The sequence below is a fragment of the Pseudorca crassidens genome, chromosome 3 (genome assembly GCF_039906515.1).
Source record: "Pseudorca crassidens isolate mPseCra1 chromosome 3, mPseCra1.hap1, whole genome shotgun sequence".
Taxonomy (NCBI): domain Eukaryota; kingdom Metazoa; phylum Chordata; class Mammalia; order Artiodactyla; family Delphinidae; genus Pseudorca; species Pseudorca crassidens.
This window is the reverse complement of record NC_090298.1, coordinates 52,713,286-52,734,573: the sequence shown is the minus strand read 5'-3', so window position 1 is coordinate 52,734,573 and position 21,288 is coordinate 52,713,286. Positions and strand designations below refer to the sequence as shown.

At 32.8% G+C, this 21,288-nt stretch overlaps 1 protein-coding gene across 13 annotated transcripts in view; it reads right to left on the bottom strand.

Annotated features, from left to right (window-relative positions):
• Positions 1-2,725: 2,725 nt before the first annotated feature.
• ERBIN (erbb2 interacting protein) overlaps positions 2,726-21,288 on the bottom strand; it is a 107,490-nt gene continuing 88,927 nt past the window's right edge. For 5 of the 13 annotated variants that reach the window (XM_067730832.1, XM_067730837.1, XM_067730834.1 and 2 more), the window contains 8 exons: positions 20,112-20,295; positions 16,778-18,326; positions 12,633-12,776; positions 9,960-10,079; positions 7,384-7,593; positions 6,190-6,282; positions 5,628-5,702; positions 2,726-4,821 (listed from right to left, as the gene is read on the bottom strand). In XM_067730832.1, the coding sequence (XP_067586933.1) occupies positions 4,714-4,821; positions 5,628-5,702; positions 6,190-6,282; positions 7,384-7,593; positions 9,960-10,079; positions 12,633-12,776; positions 16,778-18,326; positions 20,112-20,295 (2,483 nt within the window). In that variant the 3' untranslated portion in view covers positions 2,726-4,713. The remainder of the gene's footprint in view (positions 4,822-5,627; positions 5,703-6,189; positions 6,283-7,383; positions 7,594-9,959; positions 10,080-12,632; positions 12,777-16,777; positions 18,327-20,111; positions 20,296-21,288) is intronic. The other 8 variants (XM_067730842.1, XM_067730843.1, XM_067730836.1 and 5 more) reach the window with 7 other exon arrangements.

Below are 21,288 nucleotides of genomic sequence, written 5' to 3'. Positions count from 1 at the left end.
TGGTGATGCTTTTCTTCAATTGTTCAGTAACTCTTGTTATCATCGTAGTATGAGCTTGAACTGCAGTAAGCGAATAACCTTCTCAAACTACCTGCACTGATGGTGAGTGAAGGCGATATTACACTGGGTAGGCCACGCCACTTCAAAATGGCCGCACTATTTTTTTCTAATCTAAGCATCCATACGCATTGCTCCTGCCTTGGGCCAGACATCTCCTGCACATTGCTTGGCATAAAAAAGGTGGTTGTCCTAACCAGTTTCTCATGATGCAGCACCCAACCATCACTAGAACTCCTGCTTGATCCACTGTCCAGTCTCTACTTTTGAGGTATCCCTGAAGCCAAATTCACCTTTTGCGGTAGAATCTTCTGGCCCTAACTGCCCTAGGTCTTCCAACAATTCCTTGAAGTTTATCCAGTGTACACCTTTATTTTCCAAAACTTTGGAAATTACTTTTACCTATCATAGTATTAAATCATCTTTTGTCACTTCTAGGGATATGGATGGGAAGGGGAGCATGAAGGATGAGCCAGTGTACAACCTTGAACAATTTACTTTGGGAGATAAGCCTGCACATGGTTCTCGGGAAAACAAATACTCCTTTGAAGGATGATCCAAATGTGAAGGAAATGTTTTAATATCCATTCTGGGATGGCATTAGTTCTGAGTATTAGGTTTGGCCCTTCATGAAGATGGGGAGTCCTACAATCATCTACCCTAAGAACTCATGCTCCACATTCTAATTTTTCTTCAATTTTATTTCTTCATTTTTAGCTTATTTTTCTTTAAGTTTCCTGACAAGGAAATTAGTTGGGAAGAACATATAAAAAAAAGATCCTTCTAAAGCTCTGCCTTGGAGGAACAAAACTGGTTTGATTAGATTAAAGCAAGGTCAGTTGAGGAAAAATATTTATCGACAATGTTCTTCATACAAAACAAAAATAGCTTTATTGAATCACAGGGTTGGGGGCAGGAAAGCATACATGAGCTTTTCATATTTCATCCTGAAATCAGATTGAGGGCTGACTGAGAAGCTAGGTTGGCCAGATGAAATCCCATGAAAGTTTGTAACTGTCCCTAGTTGTTATATTTGAAAAAGGGAATTATAACAGTAGCATCATTTTTCAGTCTCTTTCTTAAAAATTCTACTGAGGTATTTTCCCCAAATAAACCTTCTCAGTTTAGAATGCTGCTTGGATTTTAGGACTGTACATTTTTGGAGACCGTAAATTTTAATTCCGCAAATTGCTTCACAAAGAGTATGCAAAGTCCTAAAAAGAAAATGGCATTCTCTTAAGATTTTTCCAAAACTATAAATGACTGTGTTTGTTACCCTGCTGGGCTTAAAGTTCTGCAGAGGTAAAGAAACAGCAGCTTTAGATATAAGATAGTCAACCTTTTCTGAATTCTATTATTAGAAACAAAAGGATTACCTAAAGGTTTGAGCTGGCTACTTATATAATCTAGACTACCTTTTAAAAGTAATTGCTTGTTCCCTTGTTCATCATCAATTATGTGTATTCATTAACTCTTTTAATGAAACAAAATTATTCTAATTTTGATTTCAATATATCGTTCATAAGAAATCTATTTACTATACATTAAACCAAAAGTATAAGCTAATAAGAACTTCAACAAAGAATGAAAAAAATACCTTTTCAAGTAGATGTGACTGATCACCAATCATGAACTGAAAAGCATTTCCATCCCAAAGGCTTCCTTCAGAAGTAAAAAATAAGGTAAACCTACACTTCTTCCATACCCAGAAATACGAGGGATTAAATGTTCTTAAAGAATTTTTCAAGTATATACACAGCTTCAAGTCCAAAGAGGTCAGAAAAATATTTACAAAATAAATGTGTAGGGAGTTTTAGAATTTCATGGACTCAGAGGAACCAATGATTTCTTAATGAATCAGCATAAAACTTTAGTTTGTGTAAACAATTTTGTGCTGGACGTATAATTTTTAATGGTTTAAAATTTTAGGGTGGTCAATTTTAAATGCTGTTACTAAAAATAAGACAGTTTTGGTTTTGATGGTTTGCTACATAATACTTATTAAAAATAAGTATATCAATTATGGGCATGGGCCTTAACTACAGATTACTCAATAATATATAAACTAAAAATGTCTTTTCTATTTCCTCAAAAGATTTAAATTATTACTCTTTTATTCAAATTTTGAAATTTTATCATTACCAAAACAAAAATTCTAATGAAGAATTCTTGTTATTTAATTTTAATTTTCCAGCATTTTAGGAGAAAACTTTGGCTATTTAAGTGCAAAACTATTTTGCTATTAGTTTTTTAAGTTATGTGTCATGTTACTCATCTTGTAACAAACTTTCTTACTTGACTTTGTGTGTTACGAGAACATTAAAATTTTTTTAAATTAACTAGAATAGAAGAAAATACTAGTGTATATAACATTTGTTGTACTTGTAATATTTCAATATAATGTGCAGACAACTAATTTAAGGTTAGATCATTGATGAATCAATTGTTCTTTGTGGCTTATTTCCTTTTCCAAAATCACAGTCTGTGTATCTGATTCAAGGTAAAGAAGTTGAAAATGTCAGAATTATACCTATTTTTTGTATTCCTTATTAAAAGCAGAATGTGACTGTGAGAAGTTGACTGAAACCAATAAAAAATGATGGGAGTAATTTTAGAATGCCAAAATTAATATTTTAAAATAAACTATGAATAAAGGGAACACCAAGGCTTGTCTTAAAGAAGCTGTTTGTCATTTTTTAGAGATTACAACACACATACAATAAATGAATTTTATCAAAATACAGCACATTTTTGTCTACTATATCCATAAAAATCAATTCCTATGTAAATAGTACTGAAAATCAACTAAAATGAGTTAAAATTTACAAAGAGTTGTTAAAGGGCTTCAATCAATATTATTAAAACTATACAGTACAATAACCAATTGATAACATCTTGAAAGAAGTGCAGTATTGGAGTTCACATCTTTTTAGAAGTACTGCCTATTTACTCTGACTAGCAAGAAACAAACGAGTCCAACTCACTTTTGCAAAAATAATGCAGATTGCTGTTTTCGCTAGTCTTATAGAAGACTTAACCTTAAAACAAGGTTGAAGAACAAAGCGTAACAGATTCAAAATTCCAAAATTATATTTCTTAGTAATTAAAAATGAATTGCAATAACTGAATATTGCTCTAATGAAACGCTCAGACTAGCCTCGACTAAAAACAGTTATTGGTCTTCTATGGCACTTTTTTCTGGTCCAAATAACCATGCATTAATTCTTACCATTGCATGTCACTCAAATTTTATTTGATTACATAGACAGAACAAAAACAAATAAAATTAATGGTTTGAACAAAATTAATAAACCTCTATCAAATAATTGTTACACTAACGAGGAACAAAGGCAGTTGGTGGTAAAACACTATTACACTGATACACTTAGAAACCCTTTAAAGACTCTGAAGTGTCGAGTTCACATTTAATGTTACCTGTAGGAACAGCCCTTTATCTGAACACCATTACACACTGGTAGGCCTCAAGGACCCATCCCTTTGCTCTACAACTCTCCACAGCAATTCTCTATCACTGTGCCAGTTTCACAAACTTGCTTTGGTTTCCTAGCTCCATGCGTACTGTTTCCTTTTACTTTACCAAGGCAATGTTGAGGCCAAACAAAATCAAGAGGCTTTCCTAAATCTTCTTACATTTTGTGTTACAGCAACACAATCTTAAAACTGGCCATTTCAGTTTCATTTGTTGCTTAAAATAAAAATTATAAATTAAGATTAAAATGGAGTACTAATTATAAAACAAATTGCAAGTACCACCATTTGCAAAAAATCAAGGAATTTCTGCATCACGGAAAATGCATGGACCAAAAAAAAAAAAAAAACAAAAAGGAAAGAAAATGCATGGACATGCATCTACAGAAGAGTTAAAAATTTCCTGTGACTAAAAAATTGAAACTTGATTCACTAGTAGCAGATGTAAAGTAATGGCTATGACAAGAACAGATCCTGAAGAGCTCATAAAATGCAATTATTGTCTTTTTTATTTCTTTAAAAAGACATCACATTTTTTATTGCATTATTCTATTAATAAAAACACATTAACAGCTGTTTTTTTTTTCATTCTTTGCTTCCAGATTTTTATAGGAAATAACTGTTTTAATCTGGCCTTGGAAAGTGAACCCACCAGCACCACCTTCACCTACTCATTCTTCAATTCAATATGCACATAGCAAAAGCCAACACTTTGAATCTCTTGCCCACATAAAAAAAAAAGTTTCAGCAGAAAAACATTAATACCAGTTGAATAAAAATAAGGGCATAAAAGCTATGAGATAGATAGCTCTGCCATCTGTCTCTGGGCTACAATCAAGGCTAACTAGAGCCTTGCACAGAGTTCAATCATGTGTATGAAATCCAAAAATAAACCTACACTCTATACAAAAACAACATACATTTGTTTTTGTAGCCTTGACTGCTATGTTTAAAAACCTAAAAGTTTTATATGGTATGAATTCAACAGTCTCCCCTATATACTGTACAGTGGTTCTTTCCCTCTAACCACAAATTCCATTATTTCATTAATGTACAAATTTGAACATATTTGAGTTCTTTATATATAAAAATAGTCAAAATATTAATTTCCCCTGCAAGTATCTTCCAATAAATCTTGCTGTCTCTCCATTTTTTAGTCCACAGCTCTTATGAGGAAACCTCTCGTACAATGATGAGTTCTACTGTGTTCTGGAAAGTTTTTAGCAAGGACACTGCTTGTCCATGTTCAATATTGATAAAACTGTAGCCATTAGCCTAGAAGAAAGAAGAAAAAAGCTTAAAAAAAAATTTCATAGTCATTTATTTGCATTTGTGCATTTGAATTTCTGCCAGCTCACAAACCTGGCAGAAAATAAGCATCATTTTGGCAATTTAAAACAACATCTAGACTCCTGGGCCCTAACCCATCTCTATGGAAATAAAATCTCTGAAGGTGGGACCCAGGACCTGTATCTTGCCCACATTTTCAGATGATTCTTACACAGCAACCTGACATTAGGAAGCACTTGTCTAAGACAGTGTCAGACATGGTGTTGTGTGTATACGCTAAGGTACAACTGAGGTCACCAAGCTGCAAGGGTAAAAGAGGTCAAGGCCTAGTCTTTCCATTGCCTAGGAGCCACCAGATCAAGGACACTACACTTCTTATAATTTAAGCTAAACATCTAATGATGTTTTACTATACATCAGACACACAGTTCTAAGTGCTTCTTGTGAATTAAATCCTTTAATTCTCGTAACACACAGAGGAGATTCTTTCATCATCTTATTTTAGAAGAAGTTAACATTCGTAAACTTAAACAAAAGGCTAAGATATATTCCAAAAAATGCTAAGGTTTATTTAAAAATATCAGTATGATCTTCCAAGGTACAAGGTGGAAATATTTTAAGCTATGAAAGCACTGGAGAGTAGCCTATAAGAAACGCCACTGTTTTCATCCACAAGTATTTAAAGATATCTTCATAAAATGCTTACTTTCAAATCTGGCATTTAATAAGCCCTTGATGAGGAAGGCAGATGTTATAAAACAAAAAGTAATAAAAAAATGTATCTTAGTTACCTGAATAATTTTATCACCTGGTTGCAGTAATTTTGATGCTGGCCCTTCAGGCTGTACCCTTGTTACAAATATACCCTTTAATAACAACAAAAAAGATAATGATTTGATAATTATTTGATGCATAAATAAAACAGTACCAAGGAGCAATCTTTTTTTTAATAGTATGCAAATATTTGAATTGTGGTGCAAGTTTTCTCCCTGTCTCCTCTGAATAATATTGTGACCACGCTATGTTATTTGTGCTTCTGGTAATTCTTACTTTAGTGATTTTTATTAAAGTGATAAAAAAGTTACTTCTATAGATGTGAAGAAAAGTATTAACAATTAAAAAATCACTTCACAATATAATGAACATTAAAAATTTTTGGTTAAATTTGTAGCCCTTAAACAATTTGAGCTGATCACATTTCAAAACAAAAAGCTGAACAATACAGAGGGAAATCACAAGGTGATGTCTGTCTATATCTATATAAATATGTTAGATTTTTACTTATACATAAAAGGTACTAATTTAGTGAATAAAAATTAATGAGCATTTCAAGGATATATAAACAAAACTCACATCGTCATCAGGTCTGAATGGGTTTCCTCTTCCCCCAACCCCTCCTGATATGCTAAATCCAAGTTCTGGATCCTTGTCAACTCTCACTCGAATCTGAGTTAATATGGAAATAAACTTATTACTAATATCAGAAAAAGCTATAATACAATAATAACCACACTGGTAAATTAAGTTCAAGAAAACATAAATATGTAAGAATTCAACTAAAATAAATATTTGGGCAGATGAAATGAAACTACAATGTGAAATATTATGTTAATGAGTTAGTGAGTTAAAGGCACAGCTGGGATTATAAAGCATAGCTCCTAAATTAACCTATTGCTATCTTATGAGGATATGCAACAAATTAATGTTGACTTTATATATTTTGGACAGCACGGACTTTAATGACATAGAGCATACACACAAAACATGTATTTTATTATCAGTTTCCATTTGTAGAACATCTAAATTACATAGTATTTCTGACTACTGGATGTTTCATAAGACATCTAAAAGATCCCTGGGTGGTTGTTGGATATTAACTCATTTCCTAAATCTGTTTATATGCTTCAAAGGAGTTGGGATTGATGATCAATCAATACTATTTTTTACAACCAAGCTATAGAAAAAGATGCAAGAACTAAACTTTTGTTATAAAACACTCCCTTTCCCCAGAGACCAAAACAAAATGAATGAAGCATTTGTTCTCTAAGTTTCTAATAATAATATTTTATTAATAAACTATCAAAATATATGAATATATAACTGTTGACTTTTTAAGTACTTTGTAAGATTTAATTCTCAAAGTAGTCTGGAGACTATAGGCCAGTTTCAAAAGCTAACTATCAAATAACAATTAGCAAACTATAATATGCCATTCAAGTTTAACAGTCTACTATTTTTATTCCTGAAGAGGGTCCGATTACTGGAGTATCATCATCAACCAGTTTTGGAAATACAACCACCTTAGGAAAAAAAAAAATCATGCCCTCAATACTATCCTATATCAATTTATCAGAACAGGGGGGATCATACTGTCAAGTTAAACCACAAAGTTTAATACCTTATAAACTTAACATGAAACCAAGCCATTAAACAAAAACAGTAAAAACTATGTTAAAATTCTGTATGGATTTATTGCTATAATTAAATAACCTATAAAATACATTAAAAGCTTAGTCTCATATTCCAAATATTCTTGATCATTCTTACCTCTTGCCTTGCCAGTTCATGGCCTTGTCTAGGAGAACAATGGGGCTGTGTGTATGGAGGCTGGTGGGCCACTTTCAGCATCAAGTAATCAATTAGTTGTTCTCTAGAGGGATGCCTTGCCACAGATGCCTGAGGAAGGGGGTGATGTATTTGACTATAATTTGCCTGAGGCCTGAGAGGCTGGCCCATCTGTCCATTACTCAAAGGCATCTAAGAAAAACATGAAGTCTCTTAAAATGACCAATAATAATGCCTTGTTACAAATATTTGGATGTTCTTCTTGGAGCAATACAAAAGCACTAGAGTTTAACATTCTAAATCACACAGTATCACGCCATGTGTGCCATTTTTTCTAATTTTACACTTTTAAAAGAAAAAAAACTGTTAATGTCTTAATTCTAAGCTTGTCTGAGTGCTCGCTGATAGATTCACTCTTCAAAAGTTTCAAATTAAAGTACATCATATCTACATTTAAAATTATTTGCTTTTCTGTAAGCTTAACCCAATGTTAAAATGGTAAACAGTATGTCAAATTTTAACATTTAAGTAAGCCCATTAAAAGGGCATCTCTTCCCATACTAAATCTCTCACATACACTCAAAATATGCATTTGCTGATGCTTTTCTTTAGAATGAAAGTGTAAGTAGTTTTGTGGTAGAAGTTTTTCATAATCTGAGTATATTCTTCTACCTCTATTCTTTCCTCTCCAGAATTAAAAAGCCAATCTAGCTATGCAGTAGAAAATTGATTTATTCCTTGTGTGTGTGTGTGTGTGTGTGTGTGTATCAAGTTAGGAATTTTTAAACTCTCTAAGTATTAATTCCATAGAATGTTAACCACAAAAATTAAACCATGACATTTTATTTTGCTTTTTTCACAAGCTAAACAAAAACTCCATATTATTCTGTTGCTGTTAAAGAAATATCTTTGTCTTAAAGTCTCTTGTTTTTTAGATTTAAAAATAACCTTTATGGAAATGTGATAATAGCTTACTTCTGTTAATGTGAGGAATCTATCTGAAAAATAAGAGGTTATATTTACATTACAAATATTTGCATATAAAGAAATTTTTGTGTAGAAGAAGAAATAAGTACATTTAAGCGATTCAGTCATTTAAAACTTCATTGTTAACTATTAACCCACAAGGAAATTAGAGAAAAACTGTGATGATTTGCGTCCCATTTCCCTAAAATTATCCAAAGTAGAAAAGTTTGGGAAAACATTATGGCAATAGTTTCAGAACTATGTATTATCTTCTTATGTTCATCTTGCTGAGGAATACAAAGTTTGGTTTTGGTGAATAATATTTTTACTTTAAAAAAAAGTTCTCTTTTTGACTGTATTATACTTGAGAACTTAGTTAATTCTGAGGCCTGGGAATATACATGAGTGTTTCATGACAGGGCACAAAGATATTATTCTCTCACAAATTTTATGTTGGTTGGAGAGAAGAGGTGCTATATTATCTCTTTTTTAAAAATATTGTGGTTGTTTCCCACTTGATCACTGTAGATTTGAAGCAATTAATCCTCCTAGGAGTACTTAAATAGTTGTGCAATTATTTTATTATTTTTGCATAACTCTGTAGACAGCACTTATGTTAGCACAATTTATTCCTACATGCAGATTTAATACCTTTCTCCTGGGGAGAATACTCCAGACAATAACTACTTCTGACCCATTCTTAAGACTCCCTGACACCTAGAAATTAGACATACCTGAATGTGTAGAACACATTCTACATCAGTGTTAAACATAGCCATGGAATATACTAAGCTATGATTAGCAGATAACTCAGGAGAATAAAAAGCATAAAACAAACTCAGTAACCCAAACCAGAAAATGGATATTAAAAAGAAAAAAGAAATTGGATAGCAGAAAAAGAAACTCGACAGCAATTAAAAGAAAAACAACAAAAAAGGGTAAAATAAATAAATACGTACGAACTTACATGGCTGGATTCCTACTCTCAAGAACAATGTAGAAGTTTATATAATACATAACTATGCTTCACAATTATAACTGGTTATACTAGGGATATGGGCTTAGTTAAGATGAAGAACAGCTGAGGAAAATACTAAAGAAAAGAATTATCTATCCAGCATTGGTGACAAAAAAGTAAACTCTCTAAATGAGTGATGCTTTAGTTATAAAAGTAGTAAGAATACAACCATCATCTATTCTACCATATACAAAAGTCTTTCAAGGTGATTTCTAATTACATTTAAAGTATGTTAAAATGCCTTCATCCTCCAATGAAGAATTTAAGACGGGTTCATATTTAACTCTCCAAACAGTTTTACTATCAGGAATGCCAAAAAGTAGGAGATACTACAGAAATCCAAAAATAACAAAATGATTCTTCAGTGTGGAAGAAATCATGGAATAAACTAAGAAACAGCAGAGTGAAATTTCATTTCATATTTCTCAATTATTAAAAAAAAACCCTTACTAATCAAGAGGTGAAGGCCCTCAAAAAAGCATTTTCAGCGTTAAAGCATATATGATATTTCTTAGTTCAAAAGATGTAAAACACAATAAGCTCACAGATACTACTTCATTCCCTGAGCACCTACTTTCATCAAGCTGTCTGGAAGAACATCTTTGTGACTAAGTGTAGCTGACGGGTAGTTCTGCTGTCCTGAAATGAATATATCATCTTGACAAGGATCTCCTGCACAGGATGTCTGGGGATGCTTCAAATGAGGGGGAAATAAAAAATAAACAAATAATGATCTTTAAGATGTGAAACCAAAATGATGATGACACTTGAGAGGAGATACTGCTAGACAATGGAAAGATGAAGAACCAAATCAAACATTACCATCATAACTACCATCGATATTAGCACCTTTATAATGGGTGTTAACTATATTTATTTATTTATTATTGTGGTAATCACTTTGTAATACATACATATATCAAACCATCATTACGTATACCTTGAACTAATATAATGTTATATATCAGTTATATCGCAATAAAACTGGAAAAAATATTAGTACCTTTAACAGTCTTTCAAAGTTACATGGCAAAATGTTTGTTCTTATAATGTGTGGGAAGTACATACGAACATATACTGTTAAGATATTCCTTTATAATACTTTTAGTTTTATTTACAGTAATACCTAGCTTTTAACACTTTGAGCAATAAATTTAGTTATTAATCCAAGTTATTACCCAAATTTTAAGAGAAACTAAAATATATGCACTCCTGTTGAGCACAGCAAAAAGTTTTTTGGTAAAAAAATTAACTGCTGTTTTTTTTAACAGCACAGTATCACCCAGGATTTCCTTATTAATGATGAGCAATATCAATAAACATACAGTCTTATAAAACTTGCTTTAGCCTAATTGTATCATACTAATATTAGCTCAGTATTTTCAAAAGCACTGCTCTGATGAAATGCTTTTAAATTTTATTAGAGTTCATATTTTTATATATCAAATAACATCCTTACATTATAGTTTATTTCACTGATACCTTTAGAGAAAAAACAGACTCAATATCTCATTATCTCTGAATATTTCTTATAAATATGCTGGGAGGCAAGATGCTTATTTTTCATCTTAATTTAGTTCTAAACACACCTAGCTATATTTTAGAAAACTACAGAGACTGTGATAAATAGCAGTACTGTTACCTTCAAAACAGTGTATGGCTGGCAACACATATACGCAAACTATATCATCATGTTGAAAAATAATCTGAAATCCAGTTCATTATGATATGCCATAGGATACATGTAAATCTAAGGGTTTATAATTTAGTCTTAGGAACCGTATCTGCAACAAAGCTATCATGTGCAGTTTGTTGCTAGTTCAAACCATGGCTTAGCATTTTTAGATGTAGTTTGATCTAATTTTGTTTATTTATACAATGAATACTTTATTACTTTATTTTCCTTTTCCGTTTTTGAGATGTGCTTTCAGAATGCATAATAATCAACTCAGCTCACAGCTTGAAGTTTAAACTCAAGCGTGAATGTACGACTATGTCTTTAAATGAACAAGTGCATTATGGATGAAAAAGTTAATAAACGCAACAGACTCAAAGACTCTGACTTGAATAAAAACAAGCAAAAGATATTACTGTTCAAGAATTTGTAAAGAACAATTGTTCCACATGACTATAAAGATTATCCCTGAGTTAATAAAAGCCCCTGGTCTTTACCCCATGGCTTCAGCTGGAATGAGTGCCAGAAATGCAGGGCTTACTTGCCATCATCTCCTCTCTGTTTCAAACTGCTAAGTTACAAAACGATTGTTGCCACTATTATGTAACACAGAAACCAGGTGGTGGCAGGTGACAGAAGGCAAAGCAAGATGGGTAAGGCCCAGCCAGAACAAAGTGAATCGAGGATACTGCTCCTATCCTAGAACAGAGTTAAGCCAGGAGTATATTAAAAAGTAGTAGGAGATTGGGGGTGGTGGGGAAGGAGACACTCAGGAAAAAGCAAAGGACCCAGAAGCAGAGTCACTATGGAAATAAAATTATGGGGGAGAGAATGCAGCTTTACAACGGGAGAAAGGTCTTTTCAGGATGGAGGAAGAGGGGCAGAGGAAACATTTACTTAGAGGCCATGCTACCACCTCAAGTTGTCACGGAAAGAAAAATCTTAAAACAGCCACACAGAGTTTTTCTGTTCTTTCTCCGTTTCTGTCATTCTTATCCCCTACCCTTAACTTTCATTAAAAGAATAAACCCTTCTTCTTCCCCACTAACGATTACGTGGGTAATAACGGATTTGGGTTTTGCCTTTTCACTGGTACTTAATGCAATTTCTCCAGGCTCACATTTAATCATATTCTGCAAATTATGATTAAACTTAGTTCCAAGTATTTATTTGCCAATCCTCAATCACTAAAGTGAAAATTATTCTTTCCCACAACCCCTCTTTGTATTACACATGGCATAGCCTTAAAACCTTGAGTTAGGGAAAGGAAGCTAATTTTAAGAGAAAGCACTGCGAAGAAAAATAATTTTTTAAAAAACCTCTTAGATTCCTATCGCTCACCCCTTTTTATATAAGAGCTGACTACATCCTTAGTTATGACCACAGAAACGTAAGAGATAAAAACTAAATCAGCTTTGCAGAGTTTTAGAACTAAGCCATGGAAGAACTGGGAGGTAAACAAGATATTTAACCCACAGCACAAATTTATTTTCTAGAATTGTTAAAACATCAAAATGTGGGGTTTCTTCCTCTTCTATGTACTAAAGGTACTGATCTACTACAGGTACTCACTCGAAAAATGTGCCCACCAGAATCTCTTCCGTCTGCAATACTCAAGGCAAGACTGCCTTGGCTGCCATGCAGATCCCTAGAGCTGCCATAGTGACAGTGGCTTACAGCAGTAAAATTGGAATTAAAGGACCTTGACAGCATGCTCTGAATAAAGAGGGGATAGATTTAACAGAGATTAGTGTAGCATGCAAAATTCACAAGACATGTTATGTACACAGACATATATACAAGTAACCCCAATACCACGCAGAAATATCAGGCAACACTGAATTTTCAGTGCCACTGAAAGAAATTGGCACTATTTACCATATATTTACATGAAAACATACATGTACACACATAATTATATGTAAACCCAACCATTCACATGTTTAAACACCAAAAAAGAAAGTGCAAACATACAGCTGCTTTTATAATGCGATTATTTCTTTTACTCCTAACATATTTTACTAGAAGGTTGTCGGAAGATAGGAATTGATGTTATACCCAGATATACCTGTATGTATATAGTTACACACAGAACACAAACTAGTTTCTTTATAAAGATAAACTTTACCAACATTCAGTTATTTCTAAGTCAAAATGGGTTTTTAGAGAGTCTGCTTCATTTTATAGAAATTAATTCTGTCTTATTAAGTAAATGGAGAGTTTAGACATACATAATACAGCACAAAATATATTTGCAAAAAAATATACCTGGCTCTTGGCTATTGCAATTTCTAATAAAAATTTTCTTCCACATTTAGGAAAATGTCTTAACATCAGAGAAAAGTTTAGCATACACACAGAGTTTTAGGATATAACATTTAAAAGGCTCCTACTGCTTTACAATTACCAGGAAAAAAATTTCAATAAATCTAGAAAATGCACATGTAAAACTTTTTTTCCCATTCAAATAGATAGGTATTAAAGATTATTATATTTTAGTAGTTAGTAGTGACTTTGCTGCTTAAACTTGAAGAACCCTTCAAGTTTCACTGATGGAATCCTTCCACGATTGAGTTTACTACAAATGCCTAACTGCCAATCCCAGAGCTGCCTGAGAAATGTACTTCAATAAAAGCACTGCCTGATTCTCATTGTTCCTGCTTGCTTATTCCCAGAGTTAACTACTGTTCTTTCACACGTGGATGCTTTTAGTCATGTCCCTAAACTTTAAGAGTCTGATGGTCAAACCGAGAGAAACCATATTTTGGGCATGACTTATTAGTAAGAAATGCACAAATCCACAAATACTTGTTATGACATTTACAAGCATTTATATATATGTTATGACATATATAATAAGCATTTCTGTATTACTCTTAGAAAATACAGATTTTCTCCAGATTATGAAGTTGATCTCTAATACCAAGAAACATTAACATGACATTCCAGAATGAAAAGAATCTGTAAAATTACAATGTACACATTTAGTTATTTTGTGGATTCTGAAGTAAAGACTAAAGAAAAAGCTGAATTTAACAGACCAGGCCTGTACTTTCCCAAACCATCTCACAAAGAATAAGAATTTGGCAGAGGCAGTTCAGAGGTTCCCCGAACACCTCATTAGAATGTAAAAATAAATTATACACATAACCACATACACAGAGAAACATTTCAGCAACACACCCTCACGTGTTACACACAGTTTTAACGTGTCAACTAGAGTGGTCTGATTGACCCTTTTTAATAATATGTTGATCTTGGAACAAAGCCTTTGCTGTCATCTTTGAACATACATGAGGTTTTTGTAAATATTTCACTGATTAAAAAGGCTAAAGTTTGGAATAGGTCTGACTTTGAATTCAGGCTTGTACAGAGACAGCCACATAAAACTGCACTCTGTCACAACACATCAACACATTGTGCAAAGCTCAATTAAGTGCTGGGCAAACGTCCTGGGCACTGTTTTTCACTACATGCTAATAGCTGTATAATAGCAAGTGAACATGGAAATCATCATGCTTTGTTAATCATATTCTGGTTGAGTGCTTATCAGTTTTTAATATAATAAGGAATATTGGCAAATGCTGATATATTAGAAATAATTTTAATTTTGAAATAAATTTTTATTCCTTTTCAATCTCTGTTGATTAGTTTAATTAAATAAGTCTTGAGATTTCTGAGGTGGGATTTATTTTATACATTTGTGTTCCAGGTACAGTTTGCTGCAGCGGTTGGGAAGGAGGGGTTACTACTACAAGGTTAAAAAAAACCAAGTAAGCTTCAATAACTTATTTCTTTGTGTGTTACTACTAAACTCCTCAGCTGGGCAAAGTAGCAACTCTTCCTCTAGAGGTACGGCAGGCATTGTGAAATCCCCTGAGGAAAATTTTCAAATGTCTACCACACCATTAGAATTATGTTTAAGGGAGAGAGGAGGAGATGCAGAGGAGCAAATAGAGATCTTCCATCACAGTCTAAATCTTGTTGCCCTGTGCCCTCAAACGGCTTTTCCTAATTTCACTGAATTGATTCTCACCTATAAATTACCAGTAAGCACAACAGGGAAACTACTGTCATGCATTCTCTAAGCAATCATACGGTAAATTCTAAACATGAGGTTTAGAATTTAGAGAGATACAGTGAACAATGAGATGGCTGCTACTTGCTTCCTATTTACTAAAGTCCAGGTGTGTCTGTGTCAGACAGGAAAGTAGTGGAGAATAGCCATCTGAGATGCCAACTAAAAATATAATGATAACCAAACTCATCTCTTCCTCCAAACCTGCTATTCCTCTTCAATATCCAGTTAACAGCAGTCCCAAAAAACAGTTATTCAAGGTACCAATCTCAAGCTTAATCCCTTTTCCTCAATGAATGATTACAGGAATATTCCCATCAGAAGTAAACTCTTATAATCTATTTCAGAATTGCCTCTTGAATTTGTTCCTTTGCCTCAATTCCACTGATATATTTTTCATTCCATTTATTTTCTGGACCATTAGACAGCCTCATAACTCAATCAATTTGACTACAGCCTCTTCTTCCTCAAATCCAGTTCCACACTATCACCAGAAATTTATTTATAAAAGTTATGTTACCCTTTGCTTAAGAATTTTCCAAATTCCATAGATAAGGCACACAAATTTAAAGAGCCTCAACAGTATGTAGAGAATTACAGCCGAAACAAAATGGAGAGCTGACAACAAAGTCGCCTAATGCTATAGATGCTCAGCTATTTAAAGCTAAGAACAGAATTAAAAAGAGCTAACAATTACAGACACAGGTTCAATGTGAATTGACATAAGGTATTAATCACATTTTAGACACTGATTTCTGAAAAACTTAAAGAATTTTAAAAAATAATGATTGAGGTTGTATACGCTCAGCTGTTTTTAAAAATACCTTATATCAATAAACAAAGTTAAAACAATCCTTGGGTAAAATCCACTGAGAGATATGAAGCTAAATCTTGAAGAACGAATATGCCTTATATACTTGGGCCATGGAACTGCCCCAAAGTATCAGTCTTAAGCATAATTAAAAAAAATTTTATCTCCTGTCAAAAAAGGAATATCTATACATAAGGTTATAAACTGAACATGAGCTTATTTCCAAACTACATTACACTACACTAGAGCCACAGACACCTGAGTTCAAATAGGTCAGAAATGCAATTCAGGAAAGTCAAGAGTAAATGCCATGCCAGAAGCCATCTGAGTCAGTGACAGTGTTAGTCATACAACATGAACTGGGGAAAAAAATCTTAGGTGAAAGATATACATTTACAATACATTTCTTGTTATTCTGTTAACTATATGGTAAATTGATATTTCTGTAAACATATTTACATAATTAATTATTAATAGAGAGCAGGAAGCCAGAAAATAAGAGGTAAACGTGTATATATGTGTATTATTTGTAGTATGACACAATCTAAACAAGATACACAGCTAAATATATAAAATGAAGGTAAGCCCATTAGAAAACACTAAGGAGTAAGAGAAGGGAAAGAAGCTTATATTGACATCCCAACTGTTTTGAGACTGGCTAAGTCTAAACTTGGACCTCTAATCTCACTACCAAAGAAAAACTTCTAGAATATAGGTATATATTCAATAATTCAGAGTATCTTGGTTCATCAACAAAGACTGCCAAATATTTTAAAGGAAAATTAGTAAATTCATAAATAGGAGATTGAAAAATTCATGTTTAATTACCTTTTCTAACTTTTTGGCCTCAATGTGTCGTAGTACTTGTTCTCGCCAATCGTGAGGAACTTTACTTTTTCCTGGAGGATCTAATAATGAATGTTCAGAACCAACCCTTGCATTTGGTCTTTTTGAAGGACTAGTCCGTGAATAATTGAAATCACTAACTGACATAGTTCTCTCTGGTATTTCACTAACAGAGGGTCGAGCACTCTGAGGCCTTGATGCATTTGGACCATCAATGCTGTACGTTCGTGCAGAAAGAGGTCTCTGTGATCCTGACATTATTGGAGGAGTTCTTCCCACTGAATGTAACTCTCTGTATGATAAATAATCTCCTTCAGGAACTTGGGCCCGCCTCGTGGGACCTGGCTCACCAAGATTTACAGAGGCTGTAGAGGACACACTACTCTGTCGCTGAATCGTAGTTCGCGATGCTCCAGGAATGAGTCGGTCATTTGGTGAGATGGCCCACATTTCCCCATGTCTTCCTGGACCAAGTCTCTGATGTAAATGGTATCCAGTATTAGCTCGAACATTGTTATGATTAGAGAAATTCATATTGGCAGAATGTTTAGCATAACTGTGATTTTCTGTACTCTCTGATCTAGGAAAGCGCTGCAGAGGAAAATTGACATGGTCTACTTGGGGATTTTGTTTGGAGTGCCACAAAGTGTCCTTGACTGTAGCACTGCTACTGTACTGGATATTATACTGTGGAGGACCATATATTTGAGGCGTGGACTGTGGGCCACTTGTTGTGGGGCCTCTTATTATATTTGGTTCTTCAGGATTATAATTTGAATCAAACTTGAAAACTGCCTTTGTACCTGCTATTAAATCAGAAGATGAAGAAGAACCAGTAAATACTTGCAATGGTTGATCATACAAAAGCGTAGCTGACTTGCTCCTGACTATGTTTTTTCCATCAATAGTAGATGTTACTTTAACTGTTGCACTTGGCTGCTGAGGTCCATTATCACTAAGTATGTCATAGATTTTTAGCCCGCCAGTCTCCATATTAGTTATGCTATGAGATTTCACAACAGATCCAATTGGCCCACTTCTCTGAGGGGAGAGATCTTCAGTGCTTTTGGAAAGACCTGCATCAACAGAAGAACTGGTGTCATGTGGTTCAGTCCTCCTAGGAGACTGTGGAGTTCCCTCAGAACGTCCATTTACCTTATTTATGCATTCAAGAGTAGGATACTTGTTTCCATTATCCAAGTGCTCAGCCTCTCCTTTAGCATTATTGCTTAAAAAGCCTGTTTCAAGCACTGTGTCCTCCGTCTTTGATCTTTCCACTATCTCTGGTTGAAATGTATCATTAGTTACAAGTTTATTAAGATTCATATTGATATGGTCTAATTTGTGAGATTCATTAGATGTGGCTGTTGAGTCAACACCTTTTTCAATAAGAACTAATTGCTCTTCAATATTCAAATCATATTCAGGTAAGTTAAAATCTTTTTTATCAGGAACCTCGGTTTTTTCCTCTGTTGAATGATTTAAAATATCTCCATTTTGTAAAAGGCTGTTAAAATTTTCATCTTCTTGCCTAAAACAAAGAAAATTTTATCACAAACATCATAAAGCCCAGTTTTCTTAGTAATGGGGAACATTAACAACTAATTAATTAATGTGTAGGTACATAAAGATAAGAGCATTGATGGGAGTTACAGATAAAAGGCCTTTATCATCAAGCATGTAACTTAAAAATATTATTGTAACAGTCAAATAATATAGATTTATATTAAATGGAGACAAGGTAAAGCATACTAATTAAAATTCATAGATAAGATTAATTTTCATCAATATCATCACTCTATCACAATAGTTTAATAGAGCTAAACAATGAAGAAAAATGTGATTATGTAATGAAATAATTCTCTTCTACTTCTGCATCTTTTCATGACTGTGTTAAAACATGAAATGCTTGAAAGATGGGCACATACATGGAGGAAAGGCAAGTTGAATAGTTAAGTAAAAAGCACACAATATTTATACAAATGGTTCTGAAACCTCACATTATTGATCAGTTAATCATATTAACTAAGTAGGTATTATTAGATTCAAATATATATAAGGAAATTATACAAAAAACTAAACAATCACTCAAAGATCTACAAAATATGAAGAAAGATCAAAAGAGAAACTAAATCTAATCATTTTTCTGTGACTACACTGTATTTGGCAAATATTTATAAAATGTACCATTCCAAAATTATAGAAGATATTTTATTTCTATTTGGTGATATGAAAACATATCTGTGTCCTCTTTGTAAATATTCAAGTTACGTTTCAACAAATTCTTTAATACTGATCTTCCCATTAGGTAACAAAAAATATTACTAGAAATACAACAAAAAAGGTGTGGCTATATCCCTTTCTTAGCCTTTATTTCATTACAAAAAACATGACTTAGACTAAACTACTTCCCAACAATATCAGTAAAATTTTACTATTTGACAAATTAATCATTATCTTAACCTCTAAGAGGTTTTAAAATTAATATTTTACCATACTGATCTTAGCCTCAAATTCAGAGGATAGATATAAATGATTAATCATAACTACAACTACATAATAGTTAAGCTCAATTTGAGACATAAAATTCATCTTTCTTTTAAAGCAATGCAAATCAATGCATAGAAAAATTTGACTTAAATATGCCTGGAATTTAAGAACTATTTAACTCTAAAAATTAGTTAACAATACCCATACAATAAGCTTTAGATTCAGTAGTAACCCAAATCTTTCTATTAAGCACTCTAGCTGATACAATAACATGAAAGTAAAATGATATAGTCTCACTTTGATAACAAAACTTCTTGAGAACCCTAGTAGTAAATTTGTTTTAAGATTCACCCAAATTCAAGCCTGTAGGAAGTAAATCTTGTTTCAGTGAGTTTGACCTACAAATTTAACTCTAAACCAAAAATACAGCACTAATCAGAAATATCTGATTGACCCCTTTAATGATAACCCCCAAAGTGACTCTGCATTTCTAACTCTAAAAATACCCCTTTTAATTTGAATTATTCCGAACAGGCTCTTTATGTTGTAATACCTAGAAATATTATAAAACTGTTCAACCTTTTAATGAAGAGAATTAGAATATATTTTAAATCTTTTCTCCCCCATTTAAAAGACTGATTTAAAATGGAAATGTATAAAAGCTAAATAATTAGTAGTAAAGTGGGGAAGAAACCATATACACTGCCTGAACCATTTCTATAATATTAATTTGTAAAATCTTTTATGTTTTAATAATATATATTTCTTTGCCTTACCACTTCTATTTATTGTACAAATAAATTATTTTGTTAAGATGTTCACAAACCTGATTTTGGAATTAATACCAATATGAGTTTGTTTCACTGGAGAGCAGAGTGAGGTATCTTGACTACTATCAGTATTAAGAGAAACTGAATCAGACATCCGAGATGGAGAAGAACAGTTGCTGTTATTCTGATTGCTATTGTGTGTAACTTCATCTGATAAAGAATCTGTATCCTTTGTATCATCTGAAACAAAAAAAACCTTAAGCTATTGATAAAGCCAAGAAGAATTTCCAGTGATGACATATGGCATTTATATTGTCCTGGTTCAATATATAAGGTAAAGAATTATATGGTTAAGAAGATAACCAGAGGCTCACCTCTGAAAACTCAGTCCTAATACATAAAAAGATTAAAGAATTTAGAAATAGTGATACCTTCAATTAGTTTGTTTTTAGTAATACCTGTAGTTTTTTAAAAAAATATGACCAATGTTAGTTACCCAGAATTTGATTTAGTTTAAACTACTGACAAGATGATATCACACAATGTTTAAGGCCATCAATTAGTTTTAGTGAATATGCTTTTCCACACATCTTTAGTTTTAAACAGTCATAATAGTAAGAAATACATAGTACAGTTCATAACCTTGGTAAACTTTTCTGGGGTGGAAATTATTTCATACATGTATGGAATTGTTTTCATCTATTCTGATAATAAAAATGAGTAGCACAATCAACCAAAAAACAAACACCAAATAAATTCAGAAATTTTCACAAGGTCAGTTTTCCACTTTTTAAAATCATTTCAAAGAATTGTATATGAATAGTGAACTCTCAATATGTGAGATGGATTTGTAACAACTATATAAACAGAAATAGATTGTTGTAAATATCTTTACAACCCTAAAGGCTGTTTTTAACTAACTCAATTCTAGCCAAATCATAGAAATAGTACATACAGACATGTAGTCATAGGTGATTATATGAATTTTTTGCTGTTCCAAATATCTCAGTTCAAGTAGTCTGGATTGTGTTTACAGTTGAAAACAGTAGCACATGGGGCTCTGTAACTTCAACTTTAAGGTATTTGGGTTTTGGATTCTGAATTTTTAAAATACTGTTAAACTATATGGCACTTAAGTTCTCTCCTAGACATATTCTTCTTCTTCTACCTCCTTATCATGGGGCAATTGTGACAATTAGATAATAACATGTATACTATTTAGCACAGTAATTA